Raw genomic sequence first — 16,990 nt, forward strand, 5'->3', positions numbered from 1 at the left:
AAAAAAAAAAAAAAAAAAAAGGCCTGGGCATCGGATCTAAGAAGAATCCTGCTTCAGTTTGGCCTCCTAGTCCCGACGCTGATGGCTGGTGGTTGAAGGAAGAAGGGCTTCTATCCAAGGCAGGGTCCTCGGAGCAAAGTCCCTGGGTGACACCGTCACCCTAGATGCACGCGGCCCCTCCCTGGGTGCCTTCCCACCTCCTCGGCTGGTTTCAGGCTTCAAGTCCTGAGACAGTTCACTTCCCCTCCGGGAGCGGGGGTCCTCCAGGGTTTCCCCTTGAAGCCAAATTATTATTACCAAAGCCAATTCAACCGTTTGGGTGTTGAACGGCGCTTTTAAGAAAATTGTGCGAAGAGGCCATACACGAGCTTTGAAGTCAGAGGGCAGGCTGGGTACACTTGACTCAGGCCGGTGATAGTTCCCGCTGTCAGGTGGTGTTGGTAATAAGAATGACAGACAATAATAAGAAGAAATAATCACGTCCCTGGGATTAGGTGTCAGAATGAAGGCGCACCGAGACCCGGGACAGGGTCACCCACTGGATGAGCGCTCACGAAACGGCAGCTCAAGCGGCTGTCAGCACTCTCCGTGCGGAGGAATGAGGAGGGGGAAACTGAGTCCCAGAGCCTCCCAGGCGGCCGATCGCACCAGCCTGCCGTCCCCGGGCCGGGCCAGGACGTTCTCAACGCTCATGCCCTCCTCCCCCTTCCCCGTCCCCGCCGGACCTCTCCCACGACCGGGGAGGAAGTGGGAGAAACGGACAGGGGAAAAAAAAAAAAAGTCGCACTGAGCCAACGCCTCCCCACTCCTCACGTCCGCGCCTCGCGAGCCACGCCGACCCCCTGGTGCAAAGGAGAGGCCCGCGAGGACCCAGGCGTCCGGGCCCCGGGCCCCGTCCCGCCCCGCGGCCCGCAGCCGGGTCCGGGAACTCGCGGAGCCGGGAAAACAACCGCCCTCCCCGCCCCTCGCCAACCCCTTCCCCCGCTGACGCCCCTAGCGCAGCGGGGTGGAGGCGACTCCTTTATATAATCGCGGGCGGGCAGGTTGGTGGTTTCATTTAGGGACCCGGGAGCCCCGCGGACCCGGGTTATCCTTGGCGAGGCCACCCCCCGGGTCCTCGCGCGCGGCGGGGCCCACTGAGGCCCGGCGCCTGGCCTGGGGGGTCCCCACCGCCTCGCCCCCCCCAACCATCCCCGGCAGCCCCGGCCGCGCGACCCACGCCCGCGTCGCTCCTCGCCGTGCGCACCGCGCTCCCCGCCCCCGCTGCCATCCTGCCACGCCCCGGGCGTCGGGGGCACAGCCCGCGCCCCCCCGCACCCCGCCCCTGCGCAGAGGCTGGGGGCCTGTTTATCTGGAGGCCCCCACCCCCCTCCGCCCCGGGGGGCCCTCTCCCCCCGCGCCCCGGGGAGCTCTGGGGCCAGATAAGCTGGCAAGCTGGCACGGCGCCGCGCGGCGGGGCGGAGAGGTCAGAGGCGGGGGGGCGCGCCGGGGCGGGCCGGACCCCCCCCACTTGACAAAACCTAATAACAGCCCGGTCTCCCCTGCGCAGCGGGCGAAGCCCCACGGGAGGGCAGAGACGTGGCAAGAGGGGACCTGCCGAGCCTGTTCTGGCCTCCGAGGCCGGGCTGGGGGGGGCGGGCTGGGCGTGGGGGGGCCGGCGGCTGCGGCACCTTTAAGACAAGGGAGGACCCCTCTTGCCCTCGGAGAAACCAGGAAGGGAGTCGCGAGCATCATACGGGGCTTTGGCTGTACTGTACAGTTACTGTAGGGGCAGTGACGCCGCCGCCGCCGCGCGAGGAAGCGACCAGGGCAGCGCGACGCGGGCAGAGCGAGCGCCGCGGACCCCGGAGGCGAGCGGCCGAGGGAGCCCAGTCCCAACTCCGGGCCCCGGCCCCGCGCGCCCCGGCCCGGCCCGGCCCCGCGAGGTAAGTCAGCGCCTGGCGCGGCCCCCGGCACGGGGCGCAGGGCGGGGACGGGCGGGGGGCGCTGCGCCCACCGGTGCCCCCTTGGGAAGGAGAGATCCGGGGAGCCGGGGACGTTCCCCCAAGTTTCGGAGGAGGGGGTGGTTGGCAGCTGCCCGGAGGCTGGAGGCGCCCTGAATCCCGAGTGCGGGAGGGGGCGCCGCCCGGTAGGGGATATTGGGGGCGAAGTGCATGGGCTTGTGCGCCAGCCCCCCCAACCCGGGTGCATGGCTTTTCGGGGCTCCCAGGCGCGCGGGGAGTGGGGGAGGGGAAGCAGGGCTGCATTGAGGATGGGGGGAGCCGGCGAGGGGAGATAGGGGGGCGCGTCGCCTGCTAAGTTTGCAGCTGAAGACGAGGGGCGCCCTCGCCCCCCGGGGGCCTGTTCGGTGCTGCGTGCATACGTTGGAGTTGGCCAGGATTGAGCTCCATGGGGGATGGGGGGGAGGGGGCTGAAAAACAGGGAGGGGGCTTTGCAAAGGAGGGGAAGGGGTGGGGTGTCCGGGTGGGCGGGGGGGCCGCGGGGACCTCTGGGCGTCGTAGTCCTCTCGCCTTTTGCGGCCGGCAGGTGGCAGGCGGATTGGACTACAAGTCCCAGGGTGCCTCGCGCCGGCAGCCCGCCGCGGCCCGCGGGTAGGGGCGGTGCGGAGGAGGGGCGGTGAGCGGCGGACCGGAGAGCCAATGGGCGCGGGCCGATCGCGCGGCGCGGAGCGGGGGCGGGGCCAGCCGGCCTGGGGGCGGGGCCTGGAGCCGGGCTCCCCTCGCCAGGGGCCGGTGGCGGTCCCGGCTTCCGGCTGCGCGGCCCGCGGGCCGGCCCCCTCCCCGCCCCGGGGTCCCTCCCCGCCTGGTTGTGTAACCGTCCCCAGCCCCCCTCCCCTCGGCCCCTCGCCCGGGGGGGGGGTCACCCTCCCCGCGCTCCCCGGGGAGGGCAGCGGCCCGGGCGGCCGCGCGGTGCAGGCGAGCCCGGGGATGCGCGGCCTAGCGCAGGCCGGGCCCGGGCGTGGGGGAGGCGGGCGGGCGGACCCAGATCCGGGGTAATTTGCATCGCCCTCCCCCCAGCCCGGGTGGGGATTGGCCGCCGGCGGCGGGGGGTGGCGCGGGGCCAGGCTCACTGCCGCCTCCCGGCCCCTCGGAGGGAGCCAGCCCAGCCGCAGCCGCCGCCACCGCCGCCGCCGGGGCCGGGCCCCCTCGCCGCTGCCCCGGGAAGGAGGTAGGAGCCCCCCGCGCGGGCGACATGGCGGGGGCCCGCGGGCCGGGCGGGGGCCGCGCGCTGCGGCCGGGGCGGGGGAGGGGGCCGCTTCCTGCCCCCGCTTGGGCCTGACTCAGCCCCGGGTGGGGGGCCCGGCCTGGCCCCTCGCCCTGCCCTGGCGGCCGTCCGGCTCCGACCCGCGGGAGGGGGCGGAGAGGGCACCTCAGTCCCCGCCGCTCGCGCCCCCAATGCGCGTGACCCCGTCTCCTCTGGCCCGGACCCCCCCTCCTTCCCCTTGACGCCACCACCACGTGCGAAGCCTGAGCCCGGGCAGAGGAGGGGGGAGCTGGTGGGATCCGGCCCCCTCCCTCCCTCTCCCTACCTCCGAGGCCGGAGACCCAGCCCGCCCTTCGCCCTAGCCCGGGGCCTGGGAGCCTGGCCGGGGGCTGAGCCGAGAGGAGGAGCGGGTGCCCTCCCAGGGCCCGGGCCTCTGCGGGTTCTGGGAGGTGCTGCCCGGGCTGGCTGGTGGGGGCGCACAGTGGGCCGTGGCGGGAGGGTGCTGTCCACCCGGGCCCGGGCACCCAGTCGGCGCCCACTAAATGTTGGCGGAATGCAGCCAGGAGTTGGCGGCGAGGAGGGGGGAGGCAGCAACTCCTCTCCCCACTAGCCAGCCGGCGGAAGTTACAGAGGTGCTGGTGCCCCTGCCACCAGCGGCGCCCACCTGGCTCACCCATGGGTGGCGGGCTCAGTGGGCCCCCCCCCAACCTCCGGGCCAGCTGCCTCCAAAGAGGGCGTCGGGATTCCGTGTCAGCCCCCCCCAACCCTAGAACTGGACCAGGGCGTAACCCTGACCGTGCCGCTCCCACACTGGGGGTGCCCCCCCACGACCGGCGATCACTTCCTATTGGCAAGCTGGTCTGGGAGAGGTCCCCGGGAGGCCAGGCCGAGGCCCGGCCCTGCTGCTGCCGGGGCCTGAGGGCTTCAGGCCGGGGGCGTTTGTCCCCGAGGGCCACCCCCAAGAGCACCTATCGGCAGGGCCGTAGCCTCTGTTTACCACCAGCCATTGCTGTGGAGACAGAGCCTGGGGGAGAAGGGGGGGCAGGAGCCGGCCGCTGGAAAAGCGAAGTCTAAGGAAGGAAAGAAGAGCCAACCGGGACACTGAAATTTTAATTCGTGGGTCAGTCCGGGGGTATTTATTATTCAGTTCCGATTGGCTGCGTGGCGACCAGTCAGCACCCGGGCCCGGGCGGGCAGCCACGCTTCGGCAGAGCCCCGCGGGTGGCGGCAGGGAGGCGATGGGTCCTTTGCTCTGTGCAGGAGACGGACGCCTGGCAAGGGCCAAGGCAGAGCCCAGCCTGGGCCTGGTCGGGAAGGTTCTTGGGGCGATCACAAGTCCCCTGCTGGGGTTTTTGTTATTGTTTTTTTTTTTTCTTTTCTTTCCTTGAGTCCCTCTGACCTATAGCTGGGTCCACCTGGTGGCAGATCCCCGTTGCCATATGAGGGGGGAAACTGAGGCTGGGAGGGAGGCAGAATGTGAGCTTGGAAACTGGGGGTTAGAGCAAGCCTCAGAGCAGGTGCTGGGCAGGGGAGACTGAGGCGTGGGGAGAAGCAGAGAGCTGCCCAAGGTCACTCAGGTGGAGGCAGAGCTGTCTCCTGTGGTCCATCCTTCTAGCTCCCAGCCTGTCCAAAGTCCCCCCTGTGTGGTGGCCGAGGGGTGCCTGGCCACCTGTCTTTGAGCAGGGCTGGAGGTTGGCAGTAAAGGCTCAACTGCAGGCACCTGCCTGCAAATGGAGCGCCACCGAGGCTTATTAAAACCCTGTGTCCGAAGATGACATTGAGGCCCAGAGAGGGCCAGCATGGCTCCCAAGGTCACACAGCACAAGGCACAGCCCTCTCACCTCCCAGCCTCACCGGGCAGGCCCTTGCTGGTGCACGTGTATATGACGCCCCTCTCCAGTGCGCCGACTGCCCAGCCACCATCCCGTCTCACCTTGGCCCTCAGAGGCGGGCAGGGCTCTGGGTTTTACGACCACAGGAGCTGGAGGTCACCTCAGCAGAGCCGACCCTCTGCAGCCCAGATGCTGTAAGGAGCGCTCCTGGGGGTTGGAATGCCGGTCTGCTTGCTCTGCAACCTTGGACGAGCCCCTTGACCCCTGCAGCCTGGGCGTGCTGTGTGCGTGGGGCGCTCAGGGTCCCCCAGCTGGTGCCTGCAAAGCCACCCATGCTGTCTTCTCCATGGTGGGAGCTCCCGGGTCAGCTCAGGGCATGGCAGGGACCCGAGTGTGGGGTGTGGGTCAGAGCTGCATGAGAGACCTGCCCCCCAGCCTTCACCTGCCAGACCACAACCCACCCTGCAGTAGCCCTGGGCAACAGGGACCAGAGGAACAAGCTTTGGTGGAGGTGAGTGCAGTGGAATCCCAGCCCAGGCCTTGGGCCCACCCCGGGCAGTTACTCCCTCTCGGCCAGCCTCAGTCTTCCCATCCAGACAGTGGGGAGAGGATCGTCAGCCCTAGCGTGTTGTCCCCAGGGTTTGCTCAGTGGGTCCTTGGGAACGTTTGTTGAGTGACTGCTGTGTACCGTATTGGGCCCTTGGGGGGGCTGTCCTGAGGACTCCAGGGCCAGGGGACCCCTCTCTGAGGTCACCTGTGTCAGCTGGACTCCAGCCCTGCCCCGGGCGCCCTGCAACGCAGCGCTGAGGGTATGAGAATAAGCGTTCTCTCAGCTCCTCAGCCCCAGGGTAGGGGGATTTCACCTCCTGCTGGTATCCGGGGGCCAGGAAGGGGGATGGAAGGAGCCGTGGGAGGACTAGTTAGGCAGGCTGGAGCCAGACGGACGGCCCGGGCTCAAATTCCAGTTCTGCTGTGTGACCCCGGCCAAGCTGCTCCCCCTCTCTGATCCTGTTCCCCTTCTGCAAAATGGGGCATGGACACAGATCCTGCCTTCCAGCACTGTGGGGGCCCGCGGGTACTGTGGGTCTCTAGAGCGATTATCGAGGCCCAGCCTCCCCGAGCGCCGAGTCCAGAGCCCCAAAGCGCAGAAGGCGCCCCTTGGAGAATCCGGCGCTTGGGAGGAGCGTGGCCAAAGGACCAGCCCCTCCATCTGTCCCCCCAGCAGGCTGTGGACGGCCTGGGTGGAAGTGTCGCCACCCACGCCTTTCTGGTTTGACTGGAAAAGAAGGCCCATCCCACCTATCAGGATACCTGAGAGAAGGATCTGGCTATGTTCTGCAGGCCGCTGGGCTCCCCAGCCTAGCCTTCCACCTGCTCAGGCAAGGGTGGGGGTGGTGCGGGCATGTCCAGGTGACACACAGGCCTCCCTCAGGGGAGGGAGAGAGGTCACCCCGGCCTCTCACAGGCATCTCGGCTAAGCAGGTGCAGCCTGGGCTGACAGTAAGGTGGACAAGGATGGGCGTCTGAGAGTCAGGCCTTGCTTGCCCCCGGTGACGGGAAGCTCAGCCCCTCCACTGCTGTCGTGAAGCTTCCTCCTAGAACCTAGGCTCAGGCTCAGGCTCCAGGCTAGGCGTCCTGGCCCACGACAGCACTCAGAGTGTGGGAACCGGGTGGGCCTCGGTCCCACCCCTGAGTTGGGCATCAGATGGGATCCCCCTGGCCTCCTCATCGCTGCCCCCATCCCCACCGCCACACTTCCCACTGGGCCCCCGCGGCCTTCCTGCTGTCCCTTTAAGGCCCCGGGCAGGAAGCCCCTCCCCATTTAGGGCAATAAATGGACACATAAAATGGCCGAGGGCCTGTTTGCTCCGAGTCTGGCCCAGAAGGAGGCCTTCGGGCAAGGGCAGGCGGGCAGGGGGCGGGCTGGCAGCTGGCAGCCACCCCAGGCCGTTGGTGCCCCCCGATCGGGACACTGCATTCCTGTCCCATTAAACCCGGGCCGGGGACTGGGCCAGGCGGGGCTTGGCACCAGGTCAGGGCGGGGTAACCCGTCGGGGCCAACCTTGCAACACAGGCTGCCGGGCGGGGAGGGGGCAGGGGCTGCCGGGTGCGGGCCTGGCAGCCACACCTGCACACCAGGCTGGTAGGGTGACCTTGGGCCGGCCACCCACCCTCTCTGGGCTTGGTCTCCCCTTCCAGCTTCCTCTTCAGACCCCACCACCCACACTCCCTTAGTAGGTGAGGGGGGACCGGCTTCCCAGAATAGCATTCAGGGACGAAGTTCCCATCCGAGAGGGGTGCTGAACGCACAGCCTGGCAGTGTGTTTTGGGGACTGGCTCTAGCGCACAGTAGGTCCCTGGGCTGAGTTTGCTGCATGGATGTGAGCGGGCCCTGACCACACTGGCATATTGGGGGGGCCCCTTTCCAATGTCACAAACCCCATCCCCCAGGAGACGGAAGCTCACAGAGGTCTTGCATCTTGTCCACACTCACATAGCCTGGAGGTGGGGGAGCTGGGATTTGAACCCGTGCTGCTCTGCACAGCACACAGGCGGGGTGAGAGGTCCCTTTGGCCTCTCCTGCTCTCCCTGGGCAGAGGGTTGTATGAGGGCCCTGAGCCCCTCATTAGATGGGCCCCAGGAAGTGTCCTTCGGGAAGGCGGTCGGTGGCAGTGGCCTGCCCAGCCCCCTGGCTGGCGGCCCCGTCTCCATCCTGAGGATTGGGGGTCAGGGGAGGCCGGCCGGCCCTAGCCCTCACCTTGTTGTGTGACCTTGGGGAGTCCCCTAGCTCCCGTACCCTGTGCTAGCGATGCCGCCTCCTCTCTGCCTGTCCCCAGTCAGCCACTTCCAGGCCTCAGCTTCTGCCACTCCCTGTGCTGGGACGCCCTTCTCCGGATGCCAGGGGCCTTCCTGGGTACACCTGCGGCTTCCGAGCCACATCAGGGTGCTTCCGAGCTCTCGGCAAGTCCTCGGCATCTGGGAGTGGCAGCCGCCCAGGTCAGAGGGCTGCTGTGTGAGCTGAGCTGGGTCGCCTCACCTCTCTGAGCCTCTCGGGAACCCCGGGAAGACGAAATGAAGGGCACCCAGTTGGTTTCTAAAAGCAGGTAGCACAGAGGAGGCCAAAAGGCGGCCTGGGTGCAGTGGCTCTCGACAGACACTGCAGCAAATGACCCTTAGGTTAGATGGGAGGTGGGACTGGCAGGCTGCACAGCCCCCTGCTTCTGGGTGTGCCTTGCAGCCAGGTGGGCGGGCCCGGGTGCGGGCTGTCTCTGGTTTATCCGGTGGTTTGCTGCGCCCCTACTGTGCGCCGCCCTGGGAGGGTTGGGCTTAGGGACCCGGGAGCGGCCCAGGGGGAGGAAGGCGCCCCACCTCCAGCCCAGGAGGGGCCTGCCAGGGCCTGCCCCTTGGCCGCCGAGTCAGCACCGAGCAGCCCCGGAAATCCCACGGAGGCCAGCACAGGGGAGGAGCTGTGATGAAAGATGGGGCCCTGGGTGGGTGTGGGCCGAGCCCAGGGGACCCTGGCCGGCAGGGGTGGGGACCTGGCTGGCGTGGGGCTGGGGCTTTCCGGAGGAGGGGAACGAAGCCGCCACCTCTGGAGGCGCGGACTGTGTGTCGGGCGCACAGTGGGGCTTCAGCACTCGGGGACTTCTTATTGTCGAGACTTCGTGGCCGCCCGGGGGTGTTCTGGCTGGGGCCCGGCCTCCCCTCTCCCATCTTGGAGGCAGCGTCTTCGGCCTTTTCCTTAGGGGCGGCCTCCAGGAGGCCCAGGTGGGGGTGGTAGTGCGGGGCGTGGCCGGCAGGTGGCTTGTGTTCCTGGAGTGAGGGCGTGGGTCAGTTGTCTCAGAGCGAGTTTGGTTTCCAGGGCCAGGGCAGGGCTGTGCCCTGGGTGGGTGGGGGGCAGGCCCCTCCATCATTTCCTGGCCCCCAGCCCCTGGGAGTCAGCCCTGGCAGACCCCCTTGGGCCCGGGCGTTCTCTTCGGCGAAATGGTCCTCTTACGGGGGCTTTCCTTGGGTGATATCACCCTGGGCCTGGCTGCTTTGAGGGAGGGCCTTGGTGATATTTAGTGGGGAGCAGGGGCCCAAGGGAGGGTCCCAGGCTGGAGAGGGCAGAGGCTGGGACCCCCGGACCCAGCCTGGAACTGGGATCTTCTTGATAGCTGGGACTCCCAGAGGTGGCTGAGACCCCTGGGTTATTTTGGGCCCATCCTCCAGGCCCTAGGAGAGACACCTCTGAGCCACCCAGAGCAGGGACCGTGGTCACCTGAGGGGAAGAGCGGCCCCGCAGGCCTGGCGTGGCCATCTTGGGGCGTTGGTGGCCTGGGTCAGAGGGTGGGTGCTGGGGTGGGTAGGAGGGCCCGGGCCTGTCTGATCCAGAGCTCCATCTGCTCTCACGCTCCCTGCGGCCCAGGGCCAGACGGCAGATGGTGGCAGGGGGTGGACACCACCGAAGGGGGCTCCTCGGAGGCTTTCCGGGGCGGAGACCCGGGTGGGGTCCCACCCTCCCTGCTCCCAGCAGCCACATCTGAGCCCCACTGCCCCACTGCAGGCCTCGGAGCGGACGCAGGCGCTGAGCAGCCGGGGCCTGGGCCGAGGCTGGAAGGAGGGAAGGAGGGCGGGCGGAGGGGACCTGGGGAGCGTGGTGGTGCTGAGCAAGCTCACAAAGGCCTCTGTGTCGCCCGGCAGCTCAGGCCCTGTGAGGAGGGCCCTGGGCTTTGGGTCCGTCTGGACCAACACCGTGCCTCCCTTGTGGGGCCTGGCTCAAGCCCATCCGGCTGCCAGGCTGTGGGGGGCAGGAGGGTCCCATGGCCTAAAAGGAGGCTATGAGAGGCCTGGCTCGGGCCCTCTCCCCAGGGGCCTTGCCCAGGGGCTCTGGCCCGAGAGCTGCCAGCAGGCAGGGAGGAATGTGAGCTGTGCTGGGTGACTCGGGGCAGCCGGGGGCTCCCAGGAGAGGGCGGAGGGGTGGGGACAGGGGCCAGAGGGTTGCACAAGCTCCGAGTGGGCGGATGAGTCACAGCGAAGGGGAAGGTGGAAAAAAGGAGGGAGGGGGAGAGAGGGGTGGGACAGACACAGTCCCCCCAGGACCTGGCGCTGCCCGAAACCTCTGCCCATTTGACGGATAGGGAGACTGAGGCCCAGAGAGGGCCAGGGCCTTGTCTGGGGCTGAACAGCGCAGCCGGGGTGTCTGGGAGTTCGGGAAGGGCTGCCAAATGGGCCTGTGGCAGGAGGTGATGGGGGTTCCCCGGCTCCCTGCTCCTCCTGGGCGGGGGCCTGGGCTCCTCTGTTACTCACAGCTAGGGCTGGGCTGCAGGCTGGGGGCTCTGAGGGGCAGGAAGGGGTTTAGCCTGCGGAGTCACTGGCCCTGCCCTGACAGGGCACACCCACAGTGGCCTTGACCTCGGCAGGGTTTCGTCTCTGGGTCCCCGGCCTCGACCACACCCCTTCCTGCTGACTCAGAGCCCCCTGAAAAGAACCAGGCTCGACCAGGAGGCAGGAGGCTGGGGAGCTGGGGGGCCGGGGGGCCAGCTCTTAGGCCCACTCCCAGTCTGAGTTCATATGCCACTGTCTTCTGACTGTGGGGCTGGGGCAGGCGGCCTCAGCTCACGATAGCGGGTGCCACCGGTCGGGTTCCGTTGGGACCAGCATGAAGTAGGTGTTTTGTGGGGTTTGTTTTGTTTTGAGACGGAGTCTTGCCCTCACCAGGCTGGAGTGCAGCCGCACCATTTCACCTCACTGCAACCCCTGCCTCCCGGGTTCAAGTGATTCTCCTGCCTTGGCCTCCCTAGTAGCTGGGATTATAGGCACGTGCCACCACGCCTGGCTAATTTTTGCATTTTTAGTAGAGACGGGGTTTCAGCATGTTGGCCAGGCTGGTCTCTATCTCTTGACCTCGTGATCCGCCCACCTCAGCCTCCCAAAGTGCTGGGATTACAGGCGTGAGCCACTGCGCCCAGCCTAAGTAGGTGTTTTGTAAAAGTCACTGTGTGACCGCCCGTCTGTGTCAGCCGAAGCCCGTACTCGGACCAACAGGAAAATGGCTGAGATCAGGGCACTGTTCTTGAGCACCGACTGTGTGCTCCTGTGGCACCTCAAAATGCATTTTCCTTTATGTTTTTTTGAGAGCGAGTCTCACTTGGTCACCCAGGCTGGAGTGCAGTGCCTCAATCTTGGCTTACCACAACCTCCACCACCTGGGTTCTCCTGCCTCAGCCTCTAGAGTAGCTGGGATTACAGGTGCTTGCCACCACGCCCAGCTGGTTTATGTATTTTTAGTAGAGACGGATTTCTACCAAATGCCGGCCATGTGGGCCAGGCTGGTCTTGAACTCCTGACCTCAGGTGATCTGCCCACCTCAGCCTCTCAGTGTGTCCTTTCAACATGCATTCCTGGGGGCCCTCCTGGGAGGGGTGGTGCCAGTGTGCCTGTGACACTAAGCGTCCAGTGTGGGTTTTGCCGGCACAGGACATCTGACTCCCCTTGGGCACAGCTGGGGAAACTGAGGCTGGGGAGGCACAATATCTGACTGCCCTCGTGTACAGATGAGAAACTGAGGCTGGGGGGGAGGCGGGACACCTGGCTGTTCTCATGCACAGCTGGGGAAACTGAGGCTGGGGAGGCACAATATCTGACTGCCCTCGTGTACAGATGAGAAACTGAGGCTGGGGGGGAGGCGGGACACCTGGCTGTTCTCATGCACAGCTGGGGAAACTGAGGCTGGCGGAGGCGGGACACCTGGCCGTCATCATGCACCACTGGGGAAACTGCGTCTGGGGACAGGACATCTGATCGCTTTTGTGCACAGCTGGGGAAACAGGCTAGAGAACTAGGACATTTGACTGCCCTTGGGAACAGCTGGTGAAACTGAGGCTGGGGAGCCAGGACATCTGGCTGTCCTCATGCTCAGGTGGGGCGCGGTGGCTGACACCTGTAATCCTAGTACCCTGGGAGGCCGAGGTGGTTGGATCATTTGTGTCCAGGAGTTCGAGACCAGCCTGGCCAACAAGGTGAAAGCCCGTCTCTACTGAAAACAAAAGAGGCTGGAGGCGGGAGTCTGTTGCTCTGACGCACAGCTGGGGAAATGGGCTGGGAAGGCAGATACCTGACTGCCTTCACGTTCAGATGGGAACCCGAGGCTGGGGGCGGCAGGTGGAGCGCTGCTCCTCAAGGGTCTTGGGGCCTTGGCAGTGGGCACAGGAAACCCCGCGCCCCCACTCATAAACGCCCTCTTCCTCCCCGCTGCTGCAGGTCTCGGCGCGGAAGATGGCCGGCGGCGTGGACGGCCCCATCGGGATCCCGTTCCCCGACCACAGCAGCGACATCCTGAGTGGGCTCAACGAGCAGCGGACGCAGGGCCTGCTGTGCGACGTGGTGATCCTGGTGGAGGGCCGCGAATTCCCCACGCACCGCTCAGTGCTGGCCGCCTGCAGCCAGTACTTCAAGAAGCTGTTCACGTCGGGCGCCGTGGTGGACCAGCAGAACGTGTACGAGATCGACTTCGTCAGCGCCGAGGCGCTCACCGCGCTCATGGACTTCGCCTACACGGCCACGCTCACCGTCAGCACGGCCAACGTGGGTGACATCCTCAGCGCCGCCCGCCTGCTGGAGATCCCCGCCGTGAGCCACGTGTGCGCCGACCTCCTGGACCGGCAGATCCTGGCGGCCGACGCGGGCGCCGACGCCGGGCAGCTGGACCTTGTAGATCAAATTGATCAGCGCAACCTCCTCCGTGCCAAGGAGTACCTCGAGTTCTTCCAGAGCAACCCCATGAACAGCCTGCCCCCCGCCGCCGCCGCCGCCGCCGCCAGCTTCCCGTGGTCTGCCTTTGGGGCGTCTGACGATGACCTGGATGCCACCAAGGAGGCCGTGGCCGCTGCTGTGGCCGCGGTGGCCGCAGGCGACTGCAACGGGCTAGACTTCTATGGGCCGGGCCCCCCTGCCGAGCGGCCCCCGACGGCGGACGGGGACGAGGCAGACAGCAACCCGGGTCTGTGGCCGGAGCGGGATGAGGATGCCCCCACCGGGGGTCTCTTTCCGCCACCCGTGGCCCCGCCCTCTGCCACGCAGAATGGCCACTACGGCCGGGGCGGAGAGGAGGAGGCCGCCTCGCTGTCGGAGGCGGCCCCCGAGCCGGGCGACTCCCCGGGCTTCCTGTCGGGAGCGGCCGAGGGCGAGGACGGGGACGGGCCCGACGTAGACGGGCTGGCGGCCAGCACGCTGCTGCAGCAGATGATGTCGTCGGTGGGCCGGGCGGGGACCGCGGCGGGGGACAGCGACGAGGAGTCGCGGGCCGACGACAAGGGTGTCATGGACTACTACCTGAAGTACTTCAGCGGCGCCCACGACGGCGACGTCTACCCAGCCTGGTCGCAGAAGGTAGAGAAGAAGATCCGAGCCAAGGCCTTCCAGAAGTGCCCCATCTGCGAGAAGGTCATCCAGGGCGCCGGCAAGCTGCCGCGACACATCCGCACCCACACGGGCGAGAAGCCCTACGAGTGCAACATCTGCAAGGTCCGCTTCACCAGGTGAGCTGCCTGCGGCGGAGGGGAGGCGCGTCCGCACTCTGCCTGCACCTGCTGCCCACAGGCCCTCCCCGCCTCTGCCCTGTGCCGCACACGCATGTACACACGCACACAGGTGCACATGTACACAGGCACACAGACATACACATACATGCACACACAGATCCACATGCATACACATGCACACAACGCAGCCACGCACGCACATGCACACACATGCATGCACACACTCATACACACACAGGGACACACATACAGATCCACATACATATGCACACAACGCAGGCACACACGCACATGCACACACGCACACAGATGCACATGTACACAGGCACACAGACACACACATACATGCACACAGATATCCACATACATACACATGCACACAACACAGGCACACACGCACATGCACACACATGCATGCACACAGACATACACGCACACACACGGGCACAGACACACATGCACACACGCATATGCACACATGCACGACACATACATGCACACACGCACACAGATGCACATGTACAGAGGCACACAGACACACACATACATGCACAAGAGATCCACATACATACACATGCACACAACGCAGGCACACATGCACATGCACACACTCATGCACGCACACACATGTACACACAGGAACAGACATGCACACGCACACACACATGCACACACACACCGACACATACATGCACACACGCACACAGATGCACATGTACAGAGGCACACAGACACACACATACATGCACAAGAGATCCACATACATACACATGCACACAACGCAGGCACACATGCACATGCACACACTCATGCACGCACACACATGTACACACAGGAACAGACATGCACACGCACACACACATGCACACACACACCGACACATACATGCACACACGCACACAGATGCACATGTACAGAGGCACACAGACACACACATACATGCACAAGAGATCCACATACATACACATGCACACAACGCAGGCACACGCACATGCACACACTCATGCACGCACACATGTACACACACATACACAGGAACAGACATGCACACGCACACACATGCACACACACACCGACACATACATGCACACACGCACACCAGATGCACACATGCACAGATGAACACGCACATGCGTGCAAACAGTGCACCAACGGGCACACGTACATGCACAAACACACAGGCACAACCCACCTCAGGCCCAAAGTTGCCGCGTCCCTGGCCGGTGTGCCTGTTAAGAACAGCCACGCCCTTGCCCTCGTGTGTGGACATCCCAGTGGGTGACGGCACAGACCAGGCGTAAGATGACAGCTTTGTCTAATGCGAAGCGTGCGTGTCAGGGCTGAAGTGCGGGAGGCGGGTGGGAAGGCACAGTCGCTCTTCTGCTGTAGAGGGCTGGTTCTTCTCTTCTGCACGTTTGGATTTTTTTCTCTTCTTGCTTTGGGAGAGGGTGACCGGCGCTCAGGCTTAGGGAGGGAGAGCCAGGCTGTTGAGTTTCCCGTGAGCCCGGTCATTGGCTTCATCAGCCAGCATTTCTGAAGCATCTTCCGGTGCCAAGCCCTGTTGTAGGTGCTGGGGACAGGCTTGCTGGTCCTGAAGGATGGGGAGAGGAGATGCAGGAACGGGCGTTCCAGGCAGAGGGAACAGCCAGTGCAGGAGGCCCTGAGGCCAGCTCAGCTTGAGAGAGCACTGTGGGAGCCTTGGGGCCTGGTCCCTGAACAGCAGGCGTTCAAGGCCGCGCCGGCGCAGTGTCCGATTTGGTCTTAGGAGTCCAGAGGTGGCTGGCCGGGCCTCGTAGATCCAGGGCAGGCTGCAGCGGTGGGGGCAGGAGGCTGGCAGGCAGGGACCTGGCCAGGCTGGGTGACTCAGCACCACCCCCTGCCCCTCTACTGCCCTGGGGTTCCCCCAGCCACGCCCACCGGGGGCCGAAGAAAGAGGCCATTGTCCCAGCTTCCCGGCCCCGCCCTGTGGGGACAGGAACTAGGACTGACCCCCTCCCCAGCTCCCCCTACCCAGCACCCCGGACCCCTCCCCAGCAGGCCAGGAGAGGAGGGTGCGGCCTGGACTCCAGCGCCCAGGAGTGCCAGGCAGGGGGCAAAGGTCGCTGACTGGGAGGCAGGCATTGTAGCTGGTGGCTTGCCCCTCCTTGGTGAGACTGGGGTACTGCAGATCTTGGGGGTCTCCTCTTCCTTCAGGCAGGGGTCCTGAGGTCACTGTGGGCTCATCTCTGAGCTCAGGAAGAGCAGCTTGGTGGGTACAGAGAGCCCAGGTCTGCAGAGAGGACCAGGCTGGGCTAAGATGCTGCCCCCACCGCTCCACCTCCCTGGCCCAGTTTCATTCTGACTCGGGCACCGCAGAGTACACCCTACCCGACCCCCGGGCTGATCCCGTCTGTCGGGGAAACTGAGGCTGAGAGAGTGACACTCGTTGAAGTCTCTTCCTCCCACCCTGAGGCATACCCACCTGCTTCCTCTTTTCCCCACTCTGAGCCTCAGTCCCCCTTCTCCAGGGCACCAGCACCCACCCCCCAACAAAAGCCTGGGAGCCCGAGGCCCCTCTGAGTCACAGCGGGGCGTTGAGTAAGCGGGGCCTGTGGTAGCCGGGGCTATAATTACCCAGGCTGGGGCTCAGGGTGATGAAACTAGGGATACCTCCACCCCCACCCCGCCTCTTCGTGGCCTCTGGCCGGCTGTGCAGCCCCAGGCAAGGCACTTCCTCCCTCTGGGCCTCCCAGGCTCATCAGGGGAGTCTCTGCACAGTTCTAGAAAAACCTTGTGGCTGCCATCCCCTCTGTGACCCTGGCCCTCTGCCAGATCTGGGCAGAGCAGCCCAGAGACCTTGTCCGTGGGCTTTGCAGGAGGTGATTGGTAGACACCAGAGGCCTAGAGGCGGCTGACAGAGCTGGTTAGGCCAGGGTTCTGTTAGCAAGTTACCATGTTCTGTTGGCTTCAGTGGGGCCGCAGGGCCAGAGAGGTCAGGGTCTGGTTGCAAACAGCCAGGCCTTGATCCACAGGGCAACAGAGAGCCAAGGAGGTGTTAAAGTTAGGGACACCAGTTCTGTAGCTAGCGCCAGAGGGAGGGACTTAGAGCTGGAGGAACCCAGAGGGGAGACAGGTCTTTGTGAATTAGGAAAAGGAGAAGGGCATTCAAGGTAGGGCTTTGAGGGATGCATAGGAGTTTGCCAGTCCCCACACTGAAAAAGCCTTCAGTCTGTTGAGTGTGAGAAGGAAGAAGCCCAAAGTGGCTCAGATGTGGGGCACAATAGGCAGCAGCAAGGAGCAGGTCAGATTCTAGCCCGGGCTCCTGAGACCCAGGGCTCCCCCCTGCCCTCCAGATCCCGGAAGCAGTCTACTTTATTACTGTGGAATGGCAACATGCAATGGAAATAGGCAAGACACCGCTACATTTTCTTCTTCTTTTTTTTTTTTTTTTTT

The 16,990-nt window shown here is 65.3% G+C and overlaps 1 protein-coding gene across 2 annotated transcripts in view; it reads left to right on the forward strand.

Annotated features, from left to right (window-relative positions):
• Positions 1-1,372: 1,372 nt before the first annotated feature.
• The window catches only part of ZBTB7A (zinc finger and BTB domain containing 7A), a 21,526-nt gene continuing 5,908 nt past the window's right edge, over positions 1,373-16,990 (forward strand). The window contains exons 1-2 of one of the 2 annotated variants that reach the window (XM_017507386.2): positions 1,373-1,925; positions 12,279-13,555. In XM_017507386.2, coding sequence (XP_017362875.1) covers positions 12,294-13,555 — 1,262 coding nt within the window. In that variant the 5' untranslated portion in view covers positions 1,373-1,925; positions 12,279-12,293. Of the gene's footprint in view, positions 1,926-2,709; positions 3,169-12,278; positions 13,556-16,990 lie in introns of those variants that run through there. The other variant, XM_017507387.1, reaches the window with a different exon arrangement.

The sequence above is a fragment of the Cebus imitator genome, unplaced genomic scaffold, assembly GCF_001604975.1.
Source record: "Cebus imitator isolate Cc_AM_T3 unplaced genomic scaffold, Cebus_imitator-1.0 Scaffold375, whole genome shotgun sequence".
In the NCBI taxonomy this organism is placed as follows: domain Eukaryota; kingdom Metazoa; phylum Chordata; class Mammalia; order Primates; family Cebidae; genus Cebus; species Cebus imitator.